Source organism: Dermacentor albipictus, chromosome 1 (assembly GCF_038994185.2).
Source record: "Dermacentor albipictus isolate Rhodes 1998 colony chromosome 1, USDA_Dalb.pri_finalv2, whole genome shotgun sequence".
Lineage (NCBI taxonomy): Eukaryota > Metazoa > Arthropoda > Arachnida > Ixodida > Ixodidae > Dermacentor > Dermacentor albipictus.
Genome location: NC_091821.1, coordinates 4,986,065 through 5,008,368, shown reverse-complemented (window position 1 = coordinate 5,008,368; position 22,304 = coordinate 4,986,065). Strand labels below are relative to the sequence as shown.

At 44.6% G+C, this 22,304-nt stretch overlaps 1 protein-coding gene and 1 pseudogene across 3 annotated transcripts in view; both read left to right on the top strand.

The window, feature by feature from the left end:
* Mcad (Medium-chain acyl-CoA dehydrogenase) overlaps positions 1-22,304 on the top strand; it is a 212,806-nt gene that overhangs the window by 44,097 nt on the left and 146,405 nt on the right. For 2 of the 3 annotated variants that reach the window (XM_065452831.2, XM_065452830.2), the window contains exon 4: positions 6,611-6,680. The exons of the other annotated variant lie outside the window; for it this stretch is intronic. In XM_065452831.2, coding sequence (XP_065308903.1) covers positions 6,611-6,680 — 70 coding nt within the window. The remainder of the gene's footprint in view (positions 1-6,610; positions 6,681-22,304) is intronic. 3 annotated transcript variants of the gene reach the window in all.
* Positions 10,701-11,501, top strand: LOC135919113 (uncharacterized; annotated as a pseudogene).

The window sequence follows — 22,304 nt, the reverse complement described above, 5'->3', positions numbered from 1 at the left end:
TTCGCTTCTTCTTGGCGCCGTCGCTAGCTGCATTCATTGTTAAATCTCGCGCGAACATCGCCATACCTTTGTCGTGAAGTTCTTGAAGTTTGTGGGAAAACAGTTGGCACTCGACACAGTGGTGATGATAGCTACTGCAACATGGTGATGATGATAGCTACTGCACTCGCTGTTTCTGTTTCACACGAGAGTTGTGCTGCTGTTACTTTTAGCTGAATTCGTAATACTGATGTTCCTCGGTTATAAAGCGGAAATAATTTACGTGCATTATTCTGAAATATGCCCTGTATTGAAATTCGTTGTTTTGAAATATTTTTACATGGAAAATGTAGGCAATCTGGCAGAGATTTTTATATATTCATAAATTTGAGAAATTCATAAATGTGGGGTTTGTAGTAAGGAGATTTGACTGTAGTAATATTGCTGTAACCAAGTATAAAGCATTGTAAACATTAAAAAAGACATGTTTTCAGTTATGCCGCAGCCAAAAAATTTAGAGCAGCAGCAAAGTACAATACACTTAGTTACCGCTTTATTAGCTCTGTGTTTGTCTGGTGGCTGCACCTTGCAGGCCGCTCATGTTTGTGCCTCCGCCCATCCGCCAAACACCCAGTCCACCTGCATTTACCAGTATACCGGACACACTGAAACTCCCTATTGTGGTAGTAATCCTCTGGCATGAAGTGACAGCCACAAATGCATAGCTTCTGGCGCCAATAATATGTGACAGCCCGATGCGCTGCAGCCACTCCGCTCGCCTGATGCCTTGTCAAGGGACACGATGTCGCAGCTTGGCACGTCGCCAATTGTTTGATTTGCAGCCCACAACGCAACAAGGTTGATTCAAAGTTCTTGCGCAAAGAGGACCATTAATCGCAGTTCTCATCGACACAGAGCATGTTGTAACACAAGCAGATGACATTTGCTGTTTGCTAGAAGTGCTTGAGTTCAGTGATAAATTGTAGTTGTGTATTTTTCTGTGTCACTCTTTCTTTATAGAAACAAATTAACCAACATTCCAACTATTACGAACAGCATTTGTTCATCATAAAGTTGGAAAAATTATCGATGAAACTTTGCGCGCAGCCAATCGGATAGCTCACCCAACTGACGTTACATGAGCCCGCAACAGATGGTGACGGGGCAGCTGAAAACTCAGGGAAGTGCTGTTGCTGCAATCGGTAGTGATGCACATTTTGAAAACCTTATGATAAATTACACGCTTTGCATGGAGTGTTTAAATGTATCACTTAATGATGAGAAGAACTTACCCTAACGACTCAGTACGTTTGTACGAAATTGTCAAAATCATTTCAGGGTCCCTTCAACATTATGCCTATCCTATGAATTTTGCTTTTACAGAGTGATGTGCAGGGCTCAGTCTCTCATCAACTTTTTTTTTTATCATGCCAAGTTTTAGTTCCATAAGGCACTTGTAGAATGCACTGATTGTATACTTCTCAAGGATACCTGTAAGCTGGCATTCATAACTTCAAGGGCCCCTCACCAGGTTTGAGCGTTTTAAATGGACAAGCGCAGTGTAAACAATGAACGCTGATCATCACGTCTGCAAAGTATTACACTGCTGCGCACCGTGAAAATAGCTGAAATTTCAAACCAAATGCCATGCGCCGTTCTCAAAGGAGCCATGCTCCAAGCTGGAGTGCAGCTGTAGGTCAGACGCATAAGTCCGCCTGCATAATTCACATTTGCTGAAAAGTGCTTGACTTGAAGAATTATTCAAGACTACAGCAGTTATTTGTTTGATCTGTTGCTTTACTATACAATTTACAGTTTAGAGAAGTAATAGAGACTACTTGATGAAATGAGCGCTACGAATACGCGGACGAAAGAACACATGTACGACAGACAAGGCGCTACTTCCAACTAAATGTTTTTTGAAGAAACAGAACTTTAAATAGATGCAACCATGAATGGCCCAACGTGACATCACCACCTCCCTATCTCTTCAGAAAAGCTATCTCTTTTTCAGTAAGCGTCACTGAAGGGGAACTAATGCACGTGCCCTCGGCCTTAGCAATGTAAAAGGCTTCCAATATCTCGCGTTCTAGTCTATCTCTAGACCATGCCAGAAACCTGGTGTCGCGAAGATACGGACGGCAATTGTGACGTTTACAGTGTTCCGCCAGATGGCCCCCCGCATTGTTATTTACGGCCCAACTGTGCTCACGCGCCCTTTCATTAAAACACCGTCCGGTTTGCCCGATATAAACCTGTTGGCAACTTAGGGGTATCTCGTGTACGACATTACTTTTGCAAGCAGTGTACGGCGCTGCATGTTTCTTGGAGCATGGTTCGGGTTTTGCTTTTGTCATCATAGGGCATATCTTGGCCAGCTTACACGGTGCACTGAAGAGAAGATTGATGCTGTGCCTTTGTGCCACTTTCTTGAGGTTGTGGGATACCCTGTGCCAATAGGGAATCACGTGTAATCTCTTCTTGTCAAATGGCTTCTTTTTTGTGTTAGTACCCTCTCTTGCCTGTTTGATCTTTTGAAGAAGCTTGTCGCACACGCTAGAGATCAGTAGTGAAGGGAAACCGGCTAGGCGTAGCCTTGAAACTTGGTTATTGAAACTGATTTCTATTTTGTGGTTGCAAGATTTGTTTAGCCCTTCTTTCAGACAAGTCATTGCAACCCCTCGTTTTACTAGCTTGGAATGCGCAGTGTCGAATGAAATTAGCTGCTTGTTCAACCTGGGCTGGTATTCGAAACAGACATGCGTGTTCATCAGAGTGAGATTGAGGTCCAGAAAGCGAATGCTGTTGTCACAAGGCCTTTCGCACGTGAAGTTTAGAGCATCCGATGCAGTCCTAAATGTGTTAATAATCGATTCTACAGTGTTATCTAGCCTAGACCCTGGAACGTCGTTAACAATCACGAGGTAGTCATCGACATACCTCATTATAGAGGGAGCACATGATTGATTCAGAATGCTGTTTACACACTTGTCAAAGGCGCTGAGAAAGATGTCTGAAAGAATGGGAGCGAGCGACGAACCAATGCAAATACCCTTGCGTTGTACATAGTGTTGGTTTTTGAAACTAATGACAGTGGAATGAAGGTAAAAGCTTAACAGTTCTAAAAACTGGCCACTATTCACACCGGTTGCACAACTGAACCTAACTTCACCAAAGTCTTCGATTTTGTTCCTAACGGCACTGAGCACTCCGTCATGAGGAATCGCATAATACAGGTCTTCAACGTCCAGTGAAAACGCGTACACATTGCTCCAAGTTCCTTGTTCTAAAGTCAGCACGACTTCTCTAGAGCTCCGCACAAGGAAAGGGTCATCTAGGGGTAACTGGCATAAATGGCGCTTCAGGTAGTGCCCTACTTCCATCTGCCATGTCTTCTTCTCAGAAACAATAGCCCTAAAGGGGCAATCAGGTTTGTGGGTCTTGCCGGAGAAAAATACTTCCAAGACGCCTACCTCAGCTCGGTTCGTCGCCTTCCGAAGAGCTTCCAGGTTGAAGTGCTCAAGCAACTTGATCGCTTTGGCTTTTGGCGAACCGAACTTTTGGCGAACCGAGCTGAGGTAGGCGTCTTGGAAGTTTTTTCTCCGGCAAGACCCACAAACCTGATTGCCCCTTTAGGGCTATTGTTTCTGAGGAGAAGACATGGCAGATGGAAGTAGGGCACTACCTGAAGCGCCATTTATGCCAGTTACCCCTAGATGACCCTTTCCTTGTGCGGAGCTCTGGAGAAGTCGTGCTGACTTTAGAACAAGGAACTTGGAGCAATGTGTACGTGTTTTCACTGGACGTTGAAGACCTGTATTATGCGATTCCTCATGACGGAGTGCTCAGTGCCGTTAGGAACAAAATCGAAGACTTTGGTGAAGTTAGGTTCAGTTGTGCAACCGGTGTGAATAGTGGCCAGTTTTTAGAACTGTTAAGCTTTTACCTTCATTCCACTGTCATTAGTTTCAAAAACCAACACTATGTACAACGCAAGGGTATTTGCATTGGTTCGTCGCTCGCTCCCATTCTTTCAGACATCTTTCTCAGCGCCTTTGACAAGTGTGTAAACAGCATTCTGAATCAATCATGTGCTCCCTCTATAATGAGGTATGTCGATGACTACCTCGTGATTGTTAACGACGTTCCAGGGTCTAGGCTAGATAACACTGTAGAATCGATTATTAACACATTTAGGACTGCATCGGATGCTCTAAACTTCACGTGCGAAAGGCCTTGTGACAACAGCATTCGCTTTCTGGACCTCAATCTCACTCTGATGAACACGCATGTCTGTTTCGAATACCAGCCCAGGTTGAACAAGCAGCTAATTTCATTCGACACTGCGCATTCCAAGCTAGTAAAACGAGGGGTTGCAATGACTTGTCTGAAAGAAGGGCTAAACAAATCTTGCAACCACAAAATAGAAATCAGTTTCAATAACCAAGTTTCAAGGCTACGCCTAGCCGGTTTCCCTTCACTACTGATCTCTAGCGTGTGCGACAAGCTTCTTCAAAAGATCAAACAGGCAAGAGAGGGTACTAACACAAAAAAGAAGCCATTTGACAAGAAGAGATTACACGTGATTCCCTATTGGCACAGGGTATCCCACAACCTCAAGAAAGTGGCACAAAGGCACAGCATCAATCTTCTCTTCAGTGCACCGTGTAAGCTGGCCAAGATATGCCCTATGATGACAAAAGCAAAACCCGAACCATGCTCCAAGAAACATGCAGCGCCGTACACTGCTTGCAAAAGTAATGTCGTATACGAGATACCCCTAAGTTGCCAACAGGTTTATATCGGGCAAACCGGACGGTGTTTTAATGAAAGGGCGCGTGAGCACAGTTGGGCCGTAAATAACAATGCGGGGGGCCATCTGGCGGAACACTGTAAACGTCACAATTGCCGTCCGTATCTTCGCGACACCAGGTTTCTGGCATGGTCTAGAGATAGACTAGAACGCGAGATATTGGAAGCCTTTTACATTGCTAAGGCCGAGGGCACGTGCATTAGTTCCCCTTCAGTGACGCTTACTGAAAAAGAGATAGCTTTTCTGAAGAGATAGGGAGGTGGTGATGTCACGTTGGGCCATTCATGGTTGCATCTATTTAAAGTTCTGTTTCTTCAAAAAACATTTAGTTGGAAGTAGCGCCTTGTCTGTCGTACATGTGTTCTTTCGTCCGCGTATTCGTAGCGCTCATTTCATCAAGTATGCATAACCAACTCACCCACATCAAGCTTCTACTAATAGAGCCTACAAACAGGATGTCTGCAAGTCTTTGTTTGACTCTATGCCATAGCAAAGGGGATGTAGTTTCATTTCTTCTGCTTGTTCCCACTATGTGTAGTCGCGCACGCAGGAAACAAAACCATGTGCCACATTCTGCCGGGTTCCAGCGCGCGATTTGATCCGCTTGCGTCTGCCTCAGTGCTTGTATGGCACTGACTTACAAACTGCTGGTCAGGTGTTCTTGTGTACAGTGCCTAAAAGGGTGCACTGCATGAAACAAGAAAACTGCAACAGTTTGAGTGTGAGGGCATCGTGCAGTGAAAACGAACGAGGAAAAAAAGGTGGCGGCGAGGCCCTTGACGTCACGCGATCCTCTGGTATGAAAGAATGTGGTGAAAGGCCTGCGGTGTACAGGCGAGGCAAGCGGAGAGAGTGTCTATGTTGGCGGTGAAGCTCGCCTCCTGAAATCGTGGGTTTGTGACCCACGATTTCAGCACACTTCAGATATTTCTAGCTCAGCTATTATTGAACCAATATGAAAAATTCTTATGGTAGAATGCTTGATAGAGGGCACGTAAGAAAAATCAAAATTTGCTATGTAGCCTGGTGAGGAGCCCTTTAATAGTTCTAGTACTCTAACCCATGCGACTGGTTCTTTATTTTTTCACTTTCGGTCCCGTCTTGTATGGTTGTAATGTAAATTATGAGTGATGGCCCTTGTATCTTTATTACGCATAGACCCTTGTATTTGTTCCATGTGTTGTGTTGGTGGCACGGGCAAGGAATTGGCAGTCAAGCCCATAGTGCTTGAAAAAGATGTATGCTCACTTGTTAAAAGTATATCATGCGATAGTCCTTGTTATGCTTGTACAACGCACCATAAATGCTGCGTAGTGTCCTTAATAAACTACTGCTGTAAAACCAGCTTGCTATATGCAGTTGTGAATCAAGTGCAAATATGAGTAAAGGACTTTGCAGGCAGTCTAGGAACAAGCTTTAATTTAAAAATAAAAAGAGAGGATTGAAATTTTGTTTGTGCATGTGCCCGTTCAAAAAGTTGTTTTGGTCTTTTTCAGTTGATTGAGACATTTGGTGAAACAAAACTCTGTGACCCACTGGTATTTGAATGCATAATATAATATTGTTTAGTGTTCCTTGCTGCTGCCATGGCCATGATAGGAAGTCATTATAATATGGTGACGTTGTAGTAGTAGCAGTATAAGAGTTGCCCAACAACCTGTTCTACACATGTATTAATTGTGACAGGGATGTCTAAAATTTCATATGCTTGATGATGCCTTTGTTGTGATACTACAAGGTGTGCCACTGCTTCCTATTGTAAGACATAAGGAGAGTTGAAAACTTGCTACTGGTGGCCACACCTTGTCTGATGTGCAGTTTCCCTGGGACATCGTCAAGAAGGCCTTTGAAGTTGGATTGATGAACCTTTCCATACCTGCAAAGTATGGTCAGTCCTCGCTTCCTTCTCTTTGCGAATGGTTCAGTCTGGCTGAAGAACTCAGGCTGGTTGGTGCAGATTCATTGGAGCCAAGCAGAACGGGCAGTGGGTGGACTATTACGAACAGCACAGATAAATCGCTCCAAAAAACCGTCACCAAAGTCATGCATGTGAAAAAAAAAAAAGACATGAAGCAGACAGCAATGCTAATGACACACCTTCCAAAACGTTGATTTCCTTAGAGAACTGTGCAACTGTTCTTTTTATGTTCTGCTTGGCACCCAAGACGCCACACTTGAGTTGACTCTAGGATAGACACAATTTTCTTCACCCATGTGTGGCAACTTCTGCTTTCAAACAGTGTGTGCTTTTATACATTGGTCTCTATGACACCTCGAACTCGTGAAATAAGGTTGAAGATCAGACCTCATCTCAGCCTTATTTTGGGATCTCGAGGCTGTGTCCTCACTGTGGAATGCAGCTGGTTTCCCATGCGTAGACTTATACAGGGTGTCCCAGCTAACTTTAGCTAGGGTTTAAAAATATGCGAATGCCACGTAGCTGAACAGGACCAAGGTAATGTTTGCCGTCGCTTAGAGATACTCAGATTATGTTCGTTCTGCCTAATTAGACAATAAGTCTTAATTAATGAATCAACTTGTCAAATATAATTAGATTAAAGGTGTCAACGAGAAAATTGTAGAGCAACATGGAAAAAATCCCGATACAACTTTCTCTTGCTCAAAACGTGCTACGTAAAATTGTTTTTACGAGCGTGAAAGAAGCCCACAAATGCACGCAAAATTGCTGGGCGACTGGCCACTCGAGGCACTTTGCGTGTATTTGCGGGCTTCAAAGCCATCTTGAACCTCGCAACTTGACCTCGCCAATATTCAACCTCACCGAACCTTGGAACTGGTGCGCAAGGTTTAAGGAAAAATTGTTTGACGTCATTCACTGAATTTCTTGCAGTTGCCGACTTCACCTCACTTCATGAAGTTGAGATAAAATTGCGGCTGAGGTCGACTTTGTGAGGTTATAATCTTGCTAGGTGGCCTACCTTTGTTGGTAAATGGCAAAGTTCGTGAGTGCAGCCAGCTTCATTTTTTATAATTGTGTCGTCAATTCTCCATGCAGGGAACGGTCAAAAACTTACTAGTAATAACAAATGTACACCACTCGAGGTAGCACACCCAGAACTAGCTGTATGCATTGGCATGCAGAAGTTGCTTGCTGCCAGCATCTTGGAGTAGAGGAAGACTTGGATGTATTCATGCTTTTATTTTCCATACATGGGCTGTTTTTGTAAGCTCTAAAGCTTTAAGCATGTGGCTGACCGAGCATTGGCATTGTGCGGGTGCTTTACCTCCTGTGCCTACCTCTGGACCTTTCTTGTGCCTAATTTACACTGTCTTAGCAAGCGTGGAATACAGCCTACAGTGGCACTATTGTTGCCTTTTTACTTGTGGTGATGTGATGCATGTTTCTAATATTACACAGCCACGTGGCTCGTTATCCAGTCAGTGTTGATTATGTTGAGAGCTCTCTCATCATAGAAGCAATGGAGCAATTTTGGAGTGTTGGTGGGAGAGGGAATTAGCATATGCAGGTAATACAATTTGAAAGATAGTGTTGCATTAAGAGTGTTTTAGCATGGCATCGCCACTTACCATGACCTTTGTCACCTGCCGGTCTTTACAGTACTGCAAGGGAACTGACAGACAGGCTAGGGTTCATTGCTGTTTAGTAGCACAGTGGAATACAAGAGCAGAGAAGTGTATTGTGTAGTGCTCGTCCCGAGTGTTTTCTCTTCTACATGCTGCGTACCGTGATCATGCTGTCAAGTTACAGTGGCAGCATTAGTGCAGTTACCTAGCTCCACTATCGCTGCATGCACCTTGTCTGGCAGAGGTAGTAGGAAGTGATAGAACTAAGCTATAAAACCCTGTTATCAGAACTTTAAAGGCGTGCTTGTGTCTGAAAACAAACCTACTGTGATGCTGCAGATTTCAGAATCTTTGACATGTCGCACATCACTCTGAACCTCACAGTAGAATGGCTTGGATGGCACCTGCTCTTTACTGTCGGTGAAGGCTATGCACGAAACGGTGATCGAGTCACGTGATGTATGGTCCTTTTGCCTGTCGCATAGATAGGCCTTACAATAATCCACCGGTCGTAAAGTTGGGATAACATTTCTGTATTTTGGAGAAAAAGTGAAAAGCAATACTTTCTATGCAATAAATAAAAAATTGCCGTGAAACACAGGCTCACTATTAAACCGAGGACCTTGTTGGTATTCAGTACAATGGGATGTCACTAATTCATTAGTTTCAAAGGGGAATTCTGAGACTTATATGTTAAGCGCCCAACCCCTTCAAAGCGCCAGCATCAGCTGAAATATTCACCCCACTGCGCTCCACTCCGGTCGCTACGAGACCGCTAGGGGTGATGGCGGGGATATTTGCTTCCCAAGGTGGAAAGGGAAAGACCGATGGGGATGAAGATAAGGCAGAGTGTAAATAAACAGTCCTTGAAAGAAAACCCAGTGGTTGCAGGGCTTTTGTGAGACACATCTTGATAAAGCGTGTACGCAGCCACTGTTCCCACACTTCTCGTGCAATCCGCTAGCCGCATGATGCTCTCCTACACCATCGCCAGGAAGATCAAAGTCATCGAGTGGCACCGCGTCTTGGGAAACGATGTGTGCTGCACCTCTCGGCATTTCAAGATAGACAGAAAAGAATCTGCAAGTGGGACTCCAAGTATGACATGCTACAGCACCTCAACTAGAAGATGATGCGCAAACTCATGGATGGTGGGCCCATCTTCAATGAAGAGTTGGACGATGCCCTCTTTGATTACCTTCAAATGGAACGAGATGCTGGTCACGCCGTCAGTAACCAGCTCCTAACAGAGGAAGTGCTGAGAATTACTGGAAACCTGAACCTTGGCAACTTCAAGGCCTCAAACACATATGTCAACCGGTGGAAGAAGCAATTCGGAGTGACAATGCGCGTGTCCGCCAATGACAGTCAGAAGGCCCCTGCTGACTACAAGGAAGCTGTTGATGCCTTTTGCTCAAGAATCGCAACTCTGAGGATGCCATTCGACTACACGGCCAACAACATCTGTAAGGTGGACCAGACTATATTGTTACAATGGACAGTCCAGCAACTTGTACCAACAACGTCGCGGGGGAAAGCCTGATACGGATCACCAATACCGGCTGTGCCTGTCGCAGTTTTACCGTGGCCCTGGTGGCCCGAGCATCTGGAGATAAACTTCCTGCATTTATCGTCCTCAAGGAGAGAGAGAGAGAATAAACATTTTTATTCGATGAATGAAGCTTTGGAGAGGCGTCCTGATTCCAGAATGCCTTGAGCTCGGGCCGCATCCTGGGCCCTCGCAATCAGCCGTTGCTGATCCTCGAGGTCGGAGCTGGCCAAGGCTCTCTCCCAAAGCTCGTTAGTGGGGTAAGGGTTCGGAGGATTTAATGGTGCCGCTCTGCAACCCCCTGCTATGTGCCTGAGGGACCCGGGCTCTGCGCAGAAGCTGCATTGCGGAGAGAATTTTGTAGGGTCTATGAGGTGATTTCTGGTTGGGTGGGGGAATGTATTAACCTGCAGAGCTCGGAGGAATCGCTCCTGCTCTCTAGGTAGTGACTTGTGTGGGGGTGCATATGTTCTGCGGAATAAGAAAGAATAAGAATAAGAAATAAGAAAGAATAAGAATAAAGAATAAGCATAAAGAATTCCAGCTCGGGCATTCATGAACCTTCGAATTCAAGTCAGTGAGGCCATTTAACATATTCTTATGTTTTAATATATTCTTCTGTTGTATCGCATGACAACACAGAGGAATAATTGAAAGTGGCAGCGCTGACTCTATGACATAGCACCCGCGACCTAGGTGCAATAATTGAAATGTACTCAGTGAAAATCCATTCACAGTTGTTCCTAATCCTTGTGCCCTTTGTCTTCGCTTCTACAGCAAATGTACATATTAACTTTGTCTAAACATGACTGGATGACAACCGAAAAATTTCTGGAGTGGTTCAGCCGCACTTGGGGTCCCCACACGGACAATGTCTGCCGCTTACTCATCATCGACCAAGCCCCCCATCCACAAAATGAAGGGCATTGCCGACGCAACAGAAGCCGCCAGTACTGACCTCGTGTACATTCCAGGAAGGTGGTGTGCAGGAATCCTGCAGCCTGCGTACGTCTATTGGAATAAGTTGTTCAACAACTCCCTCTGCATGTCATAGGCTGAGTTCACGAGGAAGAGAGAGAAGACTTCTAAAGGGAACCTCCGGAAGCCTTGGTGCCAAGACGTGTTCAAGTCCACGGCTTGGGCTTCTGTGCCTGAAGAGGTGGTCACACGATCCTTCAAGGGGCATGGGATCAATGCTGCATTGGACGGCAGCGAGGATGTGCACTTGCATAAGTGACTTGTAGGCATCAAAGAGAATGCGGTCTGTTCAAGTCGCGCGGGTGTCAGCGATGAATGCATTTACCTCTTATTCTGCACCGACTCGGTAGAGTTGCTTGCTGGGTTCAGTGACAATGAGTAGGTGCTAGTGTACCCCATCATTTATCATTTGAAAATAAACATTCTTTCTTCGATGCCCTAGCCACCGTCGCCCTGCCTCGAAGTTTTTCGTTGGCTGCCATCTTGGCTTTTACTGCTTCGACCAGACAAGCGCCCATATCTAGATTAACCCAATTTTCAGTGAAAGGGGTGTGGGCGCTTCTGCACTATTTTACTGTATGTTATTGATAGTTTTATACATTCTTGTTATGCAGTGCTAGGAGACTCCCGAGTGTGTGCAGCGCCATGTTTCTTGCCCAAAATTTCTAAGCATTAAATTTCGTTAAAAATGTTTTTATATTTGATTCAATATTCGGCTTTCTTTTCTTGACTCGATTCGAAGTCTACTATTTGGTATTCACACACCCCTAATTCTTTTTCTTTACGATGCTACTTCCGGTTCGGGCATGCACGGCGCTACGTCAACGTGAGATGTGTGCTCGCTTCGGCGTGTGCCTGGAGCTACATCACCCGCAGAGAACAATCAGAACACACAGTTATCAGAGCATCTTGCCAGCAAGAGGTCTTTTCATCGTGTAGCTCATCAACTTCTTTATACATTTTAGCACTCATTTGTGTGCCCTATTGGTATATCTAGGTTCATTAATGGCGAACACTGTGCGTGTAACGTTCCAAATCTATTTTGCGCTTGCACCAAGTCCAGTTACCGGGATGATATAGTGCAGCGCAGTGTGGCACGTCGACAAATGCCCTGCTTGCTTTTGGGAAACTTCTTGACCACAAGTATTCAGGCAAGTGTAATCGTCGCTTGAATTTGGGCACTGGCTACGTTATTTTCTGCACGGTCACACCACACAAAATCAGAATTTTGCTGCCGCAGAATGCAAGTCAAAGATGTAAAATTCTGGTCTTGGCGAACCTTAGTGGCCAAATGGTGCTAGTAAAAGTTGGCAAAAATGCAAGCAGAAATTGCGATTGCAGCAGCAATGTTCATGACGTGATTTGCGCAGGCCAAGTTAAAAAAAAAAATTAATAAACTGTCCTGTGGCATCCAAAATATGGGTCGTCATTTTACATAACAGGATAACAGGATTTGTGCGGACCATTTTTCTAACTAAAAGAAAAGAAAGGCAATGAAAGAAAACTAAAAATAATAAAATACACCGTGTCCGTGACAGTGCCTCTGGACATTAAAGATTGCATCAACCTCAGTGCAAACCTTGTCAAACACAGGCCCTGGCAACAAGGCGGCTGTCCTCTTTTCTCGACCCATCAGCGGCTGTTGGTGCGCATCTTCAGTCTAGAGTGAAGTAAAGTGATCTTGCAAGGGTTCGCATCCCAAACCGTTACAAGACTGCCCCCCTAGTTCACACCTGCATACTATACAAAAAGTACTAGTTGACCATGTTTAGATCAAAAGGGCTGATATCATTGGCGCGGGGACTTGTTGTCAGATGGAATTCTAAAAAAAATATTGTGGGCTTTGTTTCTGTTGCCAGGAAAGAAAGACCATATAAGATCAAGGTTGCTTTAAATGCTGTTATTGCTTATTTCTTGGTGTCCTCCACGACCTTTCAATTTGCACGTTATCGAATAGATAAGTAGATAAATGTTAGCTACTTAGAATTAAATATTAAATGCTTGTGCCCAAGGAAAAAAACTCTTGACTTGCATTAACAAAAGTCTATGAACACATAGTGGGTGCTTTAGCATAAAGCCCTTGGTTATATTTTTACTTGGCCACCTTTGGATGGCACATCCAGTATGCAACTTAATAGTGGTTTCTGAGAAATCGGAATGGGTTTCCTTTGTAGCTTCATTCTACAGTCGGGTGGATGACAATTGTACCCTTTCATGAACTTTCCTCCACCTTGCGAGCTTCTGCACAATGATTTGCCATAGCTTAATGATGTTCTGCACAGTCAAATAAAGAACACCTTTTCTTTGTATTTCACTCTTGAGCTTTACCAAACTGGTAAAGTTGCCACGATAATTATTCCTGATAGTTCATACAAGAGAGAGAGGAGCCACAAACAAGATCTCTTCTGTCCAGCTCTGTGTGCGTGAGTGCAAACATCTGCAGTCATCGGGTAATGTCGGGGAGAGCTTAGAAGCCACAGACTGCATCAAGTTGATGTCAGTGTTGCAACCTGCTGGCGTTTCAAGTCGGCCTCCTGCATTATAGGTATTTAAACTTGTGTTCTCAGCCACTATCACTGAAAAAATTCCATTGGAGTTGCCTATTTTTACTCGGGACTCAAGGAATATTAACATCTAAAGCTCGAAATACTACGTTAGTGCTTCCTTAAGGATTTTGACAGCATCTGCTCATGTTTAGTGAACTCTTTTTCAACAAAGAAGGCCTACATGACATTCTAAAACAATAAAAGGCTCAACCTAGCAATCTTTTAGAACGCTCTTTACGCCAGATTACTTTGAAATCCATGACTTCCTACTGGACATACACCAGCGCCGAAGTTGCACTGTGAAATTAAGCAAAGTTTGGTCTTTATTTTATCCAATATTAACCAAACTTTTTTAATCAGGTGAATGGGGATATGGTTTTGAAGGAATACTTTACCAGCCTAAAGCGATTTATTGCTGGTTTTTATCATTAGAAACAATTGAACTGTCAAGGTTGTCAAAGAACTGTAAACCCAAGCACTCTTTACAGGTGGTTAACCAGCGAAGCTGAAATGTGTGGCCCCGGTGTTTATCACTGGGTAAATCCCGACGGTTCATTAAAGTATTATGCAATTATTGGCTGCACCATTGTGTTTCTTAATTAAATAATTCAGCCAACAGATGTGGGAGCAGTGGCACGAACACATTCGTGCGATAGTGCTGAGGGGCGCCAACAAGATTGTGCTGAAATTTACGACAATAAGATCTATATAGCGTAATATACAAAGCCAGAAGAACGCCTGAATCCACAAGCATGAAGATCAGACAAATCCATGTACTTCCCATCATTCACATGGTGGTACAACGACAGCAGCGCCATAGTTCCCTCTAGTAATTATTGTGTAAAACTCTATGGCAGACACAATAATGGGCACAGTAGGCCTTAACAGCTTCGCTGTAAGATGCCTCGGTGTTTCTATCAAAATGAGAGGGGGTTGGGGCTTAACAAAATCTGTTGCTTCAATTTGAGTGGACCATGCTCTGTATGCAGAGGACAGAGAGAGGGGTCCAAGTTAACCTGTCAATTGTTTTTTTTTTAAGTCGCAACTCTCGTATTAGTAACTTCTTTGACGCCCTTTTACTCGCAATGTTCAGGGAAAACAGAGTAGAAGAGTGTTACATTTCTTGCTGCGGAATAACTGTGTGCTCTTCTGCTGCTGTGCTATAAGAAAATGCCTGCATTTCTATCTTTTATTTTTATGGAAAAAGGGGGGAAAAAACAAGAAATGCTGTTTGTGGTCACTTCCTGTGTTCGTTTTCCGAAATACTGTTTGGGCTGAAGTTTTATTTCACTTTGCGTTTAACTCTTTTCTGACCGCTAGAAGTGTTCTAATTTTCAGTGCTTTTATGTTTTAATGTTTTTTCAATACATATCAGTTGCAATATATACCGTAATAAAATAAATTGTATCCTGATCATTCATGTTTTGAATGGAAGTAAAGCAGACATAATTGTTTTGATAGTTCTTTAGAATTAACATGTGAAACTTCAAAAGAAGCACTGTGAAATCATGAATGAAAGTAATAATTGCCTGTCTTTAATATAAGTACTGAAAGTAAAACAAATCTGAAATTACAAAATATGTGCCTTGCTTCTAGTTCCCAACTTCAGTAAGTTACACCATGGGAAAAAAAATATGCAGATTTGGTAGCCTGAATTTTAGCCATAGTGACGATCATGCTATGTCAGACAGCCACGGCTTCGCAATTGTGAAAATGGGTAAGCGTTTATGGTGCAGATGGCATTTGTTTTTACTCATTATAGCAAGCACCCGGTTCCTTTTTTGCTGCATTCTTTAAGCTCGCGAAACAATGGTGGTCGGTGTATGTTGAATCAGCTTTTACAAGCAAGCAAGCTGGTCAGTCATGCTCCTTGAACTGGTGCTGGAGCCTTCATGTGTTTTTTTGTAGAGCACTTGTATAGTGCTGTATGCTAATGTACAGTGTTGCGCATTATTGTACAGTAATGAATAAGGGCACTTGAACAGGTGCAATTTAAAAAGTGGGAGATTAGACTGCTAGTTGAGCTTCTGCCGATTGGTCTGAACTCGACTGTGTGCTCTTGTGTGAGTGAAAACGTTAGGAAGGATTGCTCGCAATAAGTTGCACATACACTGTAGGAACGCTGATAGATGAAAGCAGCTCACGGTGGGAAGAAATACAGTTGCACTTGATATTTTTCAAACACAATCGTCAAAGCAACACGCACTCCTGAGCATGTACCACTATTCGAGACAGTGTTAAAATAGCGTAGATGTCGGATCAGAAAATTAGACTACCCATGCAGAGCTCCTGTGTCTTCACTGCTGCTGTAATTTAATTTATCCCTTTCAGGGTCAATTTTTTCACTAAATGCTACTTCCCAGGCTCGATTTTCTTTATTGTAAATTTCAAATCTTCAGAGTGATCTATTTCCCCCCAAAATTTACCGCAGTGTTTTTAGAGCGACCATAATGTGAAAAAAAAAAAGATTGTTCTAGAGAAACTGGCCACCCTGTATACGCAATGCCTCATGACCTTGAGCGTACCGGAATCTTGGAAGAACGCTAACATAATCCTAATCCATAAGAAAGGGGACGCCAAAGACTTGAAAAATTATAGACCGATCAGCTTACTGTCAGTTGCCTACAAACTATTTACTAAGGTAATCGCAAATAGAATCAGAAACACGTTGGACTTCTGTCAAGCGAAGGACCAGGCAGGGTTCCGTAAAGGCTACTCAACAATAGACCATATTCACACTATCAGTCAGGTGATAGAGAAATATGCGGAATATAGCCAACCCTTATAATAGCTTTCATTGATTACGATAAAGCATTTGACTCAGTCGAAACCTCTGCAGTCATGGAAGCATTACGTAATCAGGGTGTAGACGAGCCGTATGCAAAAATCCTGAAAGATATCTATTGCGGCTCCACAGCCACCGTAGTTCTCCATAAAGAAAGCAACGAAATCCCAATAAAGAAAAGCATCAAGCAGGGATATACGATCTCTCCATTGCTATTCACAGCGTGTTTACAGGAGGTATTCAGAGACCTGGATTGGGAAGAATTGGGGATAAGAGTTAATGGAGAATACCTTAGTAACTTGCGATTTGCTGACGATATTGCCTTGCTTAGTAACTCAGGGGACCCACTGCAATGCATGCTCACTGACTGCGGATCCGGATCATGAGACTGAAATAATCAAAAGAATAAGAATGGGCTGGGGTGCACTTGGCAGGCATTCTCAGATCATGAACAGCAAATTGTCATTATCCCTCAAGAGAAAAGTGTATGAGAACTGTGTCTTACCAGTACTCACGTACGGGGCAGAAACCTGGAGGCTTACGAAAAGGATTCTACTTAAATTGAGGACGACGCAACAAGCTATAGAAAGAAGAATGATGGGTGTAATGTTAGGGATAAGAAAAGAGCAGATTGGGTGAGGGAACAAACGCGAGTTAATGACATCTTAGTTGAAATCACGAAAAAGAAATGGGCATGGGCAGGACATGTAATGGGGAGGGGAGATAACCGATGGTCATTAAGGGTTACGGACTGGATTCCAAGGGATGGGAAGTGTAGCAGGGGGCAGCAGAAAGTTAGGTGGGCGGATGAGATTAAGAAGTTTGCAGGGACGACATGGCCATAATTAGTACATGACTGGGGTAGTTGGAGAAGTATGGGAGAGGCCTTTGCCCTGATGTGGGCATAACCAGGCTGATGATGATGATGATGAATGTGAAAAAAAAAATTCCACAGGCAAAAATGCATAGGTTATTCATGAATACAGATGAGTTTGCATAAATATAAGAATAAAAATGTAGATACACTGTAATAGCATATTCCGATTTAGCACTTGGGTAGCAGTCCTCATCGAAGGAATCTCTGCTTGACTCACTTTGAGAAGTGTAACTGATGCACACGTCCATAGCATAATTGCACCGTGTATGTGAACATGTGCATACAAGAAAACTTGATGGTTGTGTGCCTGTCGGAAAAACCAGCCGAGTCAGAAACTCCTTCATCCCATCGCCATCTATAGGCAGTCAGCTTTCGCGAGTCTCTACATGGCAGCACATCGTTCGTGTATGGCGGCATCATTTGTAGTACCAGCACCCGCTTGTGGACAGATGTAATTGCACCCGTGTGAACTATAAACGAGTGAGCATCTTGGGCTGACCCTTTGAGAGATTAGAAACCTGACAGACATAACTTTTTACAAGCACGACAAATGGAAACAACCTGCTAGACAAAGCCAAAACTAACTAGTGTGTGCGTGCACATGTGCGGATGTGTGAGTGGTAACTGAAACGCCAATGTAAAGAAGCCATGGAATGAAAGCCAAGAGACTATAGAGTAAAAAAAAAAAAAATGTTGTATTTCTTGCAGCACTTGCTGGGCAACGGACTTGAAAAATTTGTGCATTTTTCAAACATACAGACGGCCTGATAAATATATGCCATCAGCCATTTGGGACTTGTTTGTATACTTACGTCTTTGAACCTCAGAGGGTGATGAATTACATGAAAGCACACAGTTAGCCCCTGCATGTACTTGTGGGACATTTGACCGCAGTACTGTTGTTTATACACAGGGAATGAAGCATCTTGTATGTTATAGAGAAGCGTGTTGATAGTGGTAGGGGTGAACCTGGGTTGGGGCAATGTGTGCATTCCAACAACAAATTGATGGTTTTAGTTCACCACGAAATAGTATTTTTCACATAAGTTGATGCTGAATAGTGGCCGTATTGTAGCCAACAAGGGCACTCTGTTATTAGAGAGAGAGCTTATTATTGTTGCGAATTCAATGGGTTGTGCTGTCGCACACATTGGGCATCAACGTGCATAGACCGTAGGTAGAGGAAGGGGCTGTACATTGCACGGACATAAAGACCAGGGTTGTCGTGACTGCTGCACCAATCCGCTTTGTTTAACTATTAAGACCTGGTTGTAATAATGTGTCTTCATTGACTGAGTGAGGCATTTATTTGAATGAAAGTGGAAATGTTGGCAACTGTGATGTCTGCTTCTCCACAAGCAGTAAATTGTTGAATGACCAAAGGATGGTAACATGAGGCCGCTATGTGGCATAAACCGGATCTGTTGTGATTTAGAGAGCTTCTGCTGCACAGCTGAAAAAGGTCCACTTTCTCGAAGAAAGGCTCAATTGCAGCATAAGTTTGCAGAGCTTTGTTGTAAAACGTGATAAGTTCGCAGAGCTTAGTTGTAAAACGTGTAAAACGTGACTTAATGTAAAATGAGCTTAGTTGAAACGGGATTCTACCTGCTAACATGGAAAGTTATTGCTCGGCGCACAACGCGCCTGTACGATTTGCAACTTGAATGTTATCGTTGATTCTATCTGTCATGTATGTCCTTGTATGTGTGTGTATGTATTGTATGTGTGACACGAATTGTCTATTACTTTTTGGAATGCACGAGGGCATCAGCAATTACGCTGGAACCCTTGATGAGTCGTGTATAAAATCCGACGCGCTTGACCTGCAGATCAAATTTTGCTGATTGCCATCTGTGCTCACAGGTATTGTTGTGCTTTGAGTGTAACCTGTTTTTCTGGGTACAGGTTTGCCCAATGAAGAGTTAGTTTCGTGATTCACAGTTTTTGCTACTGCGTTCTAAACTGTCACTACAATGTGACAATAAGAAGAATTTGTGGCATTGCATTGAAACCTACTGGTCCAGCACAGCAATTACCCTCTAGGCCAAGGTATTGAAGATTTACTGTGGATCAGAGACAGTGGGTGAAACAGCTAGGGACCCAACTTGGAAAATATTCTTCTTGCGTAGAAAAAAAGAAGACGGAAGTTTTGCCTGAAAGGCGAAGCATTGATAGAGATGGCAAAGTAGCAGACAACTACACGAAGCAAGTTTCGTAGTTTTTAATTGGCTATATAAATTGCAGCAAACCATCGCTTACTCAATAAATTAACATGCAGGATGCCATGCACTTACAGGCAAACACAAGCACGTCTCGCTTGATGACCGCAAACGCTAGGTGTCAAAGTGCTGGCATGATGAAGAGCCTGGACGGCGGGGAGTGAACACTTTGCACTGCCTCTCGCTTATTGCACTTCCAAAGCATGAGATTTGTGGGTATTGAGGCATGCCCTGGTGTCTTTGCGTGGGCATTCGCCTGTTCTGTCATCCCCTTCCACTCGTGACGGTTGTCAGCGGTGGCGTCCCACTTGTGGTGGTTTGCGGTGGGGGGCACTCGCATCGCCGGTGGGTGGCTGGCCGCTGCCTGCATCGCGAGCGCGGGCGAGATCTCTCCGGGGATAGCACTGGGTAAGTATACACTTTTTCTCATTCACTGGCCCCTTTGTGACTTAGGCATGAGCTCGTATACGGTGCCTTTGCACGTACAGTCGCCCATGGAATTCTACGGACCAAGGAATCTGAGAAAAAGCTTAATATCTCAGCAGCCTCACAATGGAGCCTGGTGTTTACATTTCCAGCCACTGCTAGCATATGCAAACAACATAGTGATGTCTGGCTTTACTGGCTACATTTACAGGCTGCATGGAAATTCGACATTTCATGAGATCCTCTGGTACATAAACTTTTGTGGTTTACTGTACTTTGACCGCGTACATTGTGTTCATCGTTTATGGATGCTAAGATGAAGAGCGGTGCCTAGAGCTTGCGTGTGGTTGAACTGAGCCGAGCCGCAGTTATCGGAGGCCCAAGCCGAAGGAGATTGCCCAAGCTCTTGTGAGTGGCCCCATTGTTTATTGTAAGTGCAACCAGCCTAGCCATGGGGACTTTTCCCAGCGGCAAGTTGCGGGGAGCCTTTGCTTTCATAGTGACATGCTAGCGGCGCCGCTATTTATATTTTCACCCTTGGCGCGGGGAAGCCCTTTAACTCCCATGTCGGCCTGAGACTGGGGGTTTGTGCTGTGTTGGGTGCTGCCAGAGTCAATAAACAGTTTCCGTTAACTCGGGGCAGTACTGTGTCCTCTTGCGTGGGCAGCATACGTTGCCCCCTTTAGTGGCCTGAGTGGCAAGCTAAAGTGAGAGGCAACAGTTGACGCAGCCCTGTGGCTTGCTAAGCTCTAACCCGCGGTGTTCGGTACTCTTGTGATACCCAAGACCTCCGCACTGTCGCCCAATGTGGATTCGAAAGCTCATTCAGCCTTTGTCTCTGCTTAACCGAGTCAGTTGAGGACGACTCAATGAGGAAGTTAAATTGAGGATGATGCAATGAGCTATGGAAAGAAGAATGATGGGTGTAACGTTAAGGGATAAGAAAAAAGCAGATTGGGTGAGGGAACAAATGCGAGTTAATGACACCTTAGTTAAATCAAGAAAAAGAAATGGGCATGGGCAGGACATGTAATGAGGAGGGAAGATAACCGATGGTCATTGAGGGTTACGGACTGGATTTCAAGGGAAGCGCAACAGGGGACGACAGAAAGTTAGGTGGGCGGATGAGATCAAGAAGTTTGCAGGGACAACATGGCTACAATTAGTACATGACCGGGGTAGTTGGAGAATTATGGGAGAGGCCTTTGCCCTGCGGTGGGCGTAACCAGGCTGATGATGATGATGAGCTGAGTCAGTATGCCTTTGCGAATCGGTCTCCCTACGTTATGTCTGCTAGCAGACACAGTGCTAGCAGACACCATGTTGCTCGAGAACGGGCCCAGTGCCTCCCTTGAGCAGTGAACTTGGCACCCTCACCTGCCACAGCCCCTGTAGGGACAACGCAAGGTGCTATGTACCAGCTCCCATTGGAGAAGTAGCATTGTTTTACCCCGAACAGGGCACATGGGCACATTCGTCCGCCACGGCTCCTTTTGGAATTAGAGGGGCAGTGCGATGTTGCAGCGCTCTCGATTAGTTCCCTTTAGAGTTTACAGAGCGCACCACAGAAATGGGGCCTTAGCCCTCTCCGACTTTAGCCCACTGGCTACTATGCCAATAAGCAGCCAAAACCAGTCGCCGGCTGTGGCCCCCCTGTGGGGATTACAGCACAGCAGCCATGAATTTCGCTCACCTGTCTCCCTTTGGACTACGTTTTGGGGTGCCCAGTGGTGCACCTTTTGAGCACTCACCTGTTTTGTCGACGCTGACTGCGAGCAGCCTAAGCAAGTCACGTATAGCTGCCCCAAGTGGTGGCTGTGAATTACATCCTACAGAAGAGTAGGATGCGGCAAGAGTTTGCGCTCTGTACACAAGCTCCTGGCAAGTCGCTTCAGAAGTACAAGTATGTACGCGCGATGGAAGACCTTTTCTTAATTGCTGAGCCCAAAAAAGCCTCAAGTGAGGAGCAGCGCATTGAATGAATGATCAGGCAGGCACATCCGACCCTTTCCATGTACCTGCACAGTGATTGCTTCCGAGATTTAGAGGATTTGCCCACTGTTGTGATCGGCCATTCGCCCCGCGACACACCTCGGTCACGGCTCGCACGATTATGGTGAAAGGGCCGACAGCCTCGTCGGGATGGTTCTCGACACGGATGAATTATGGCCAGTGCAGGAGTGCCTCATTCATGAAAGGTTTCAGCAATTAGCAATGATACGGATGTCGCCTGTCAGCAGCACCAACTGGCTTGTCCAAGCCAGAGATGCGCTCAGTATGACCCGCTCAGTATGACCCTCTCAGTGTACGATCAGCGTCGGCGAAAGGGGCGACCTACCTCCGGATTGGTGGGACCTGATGTCATTGACCCCCTGGCACGGGATTGGAGGCAGTGACTAAACAAAGATCACACACGACATAAAAGGAGCTACGGACGACGGGAGTGATCGGCGACTACCACTTTATCATCAGCTTTTCTGTATTTCTTTGCATTTCTCTGTTTTATTTTGCATTTTCTTGTAATTATGTAAATATATACCTGTGTGTTTGTCCAATGTCCTGAGTATCGGACCCAGCCTCCCATTC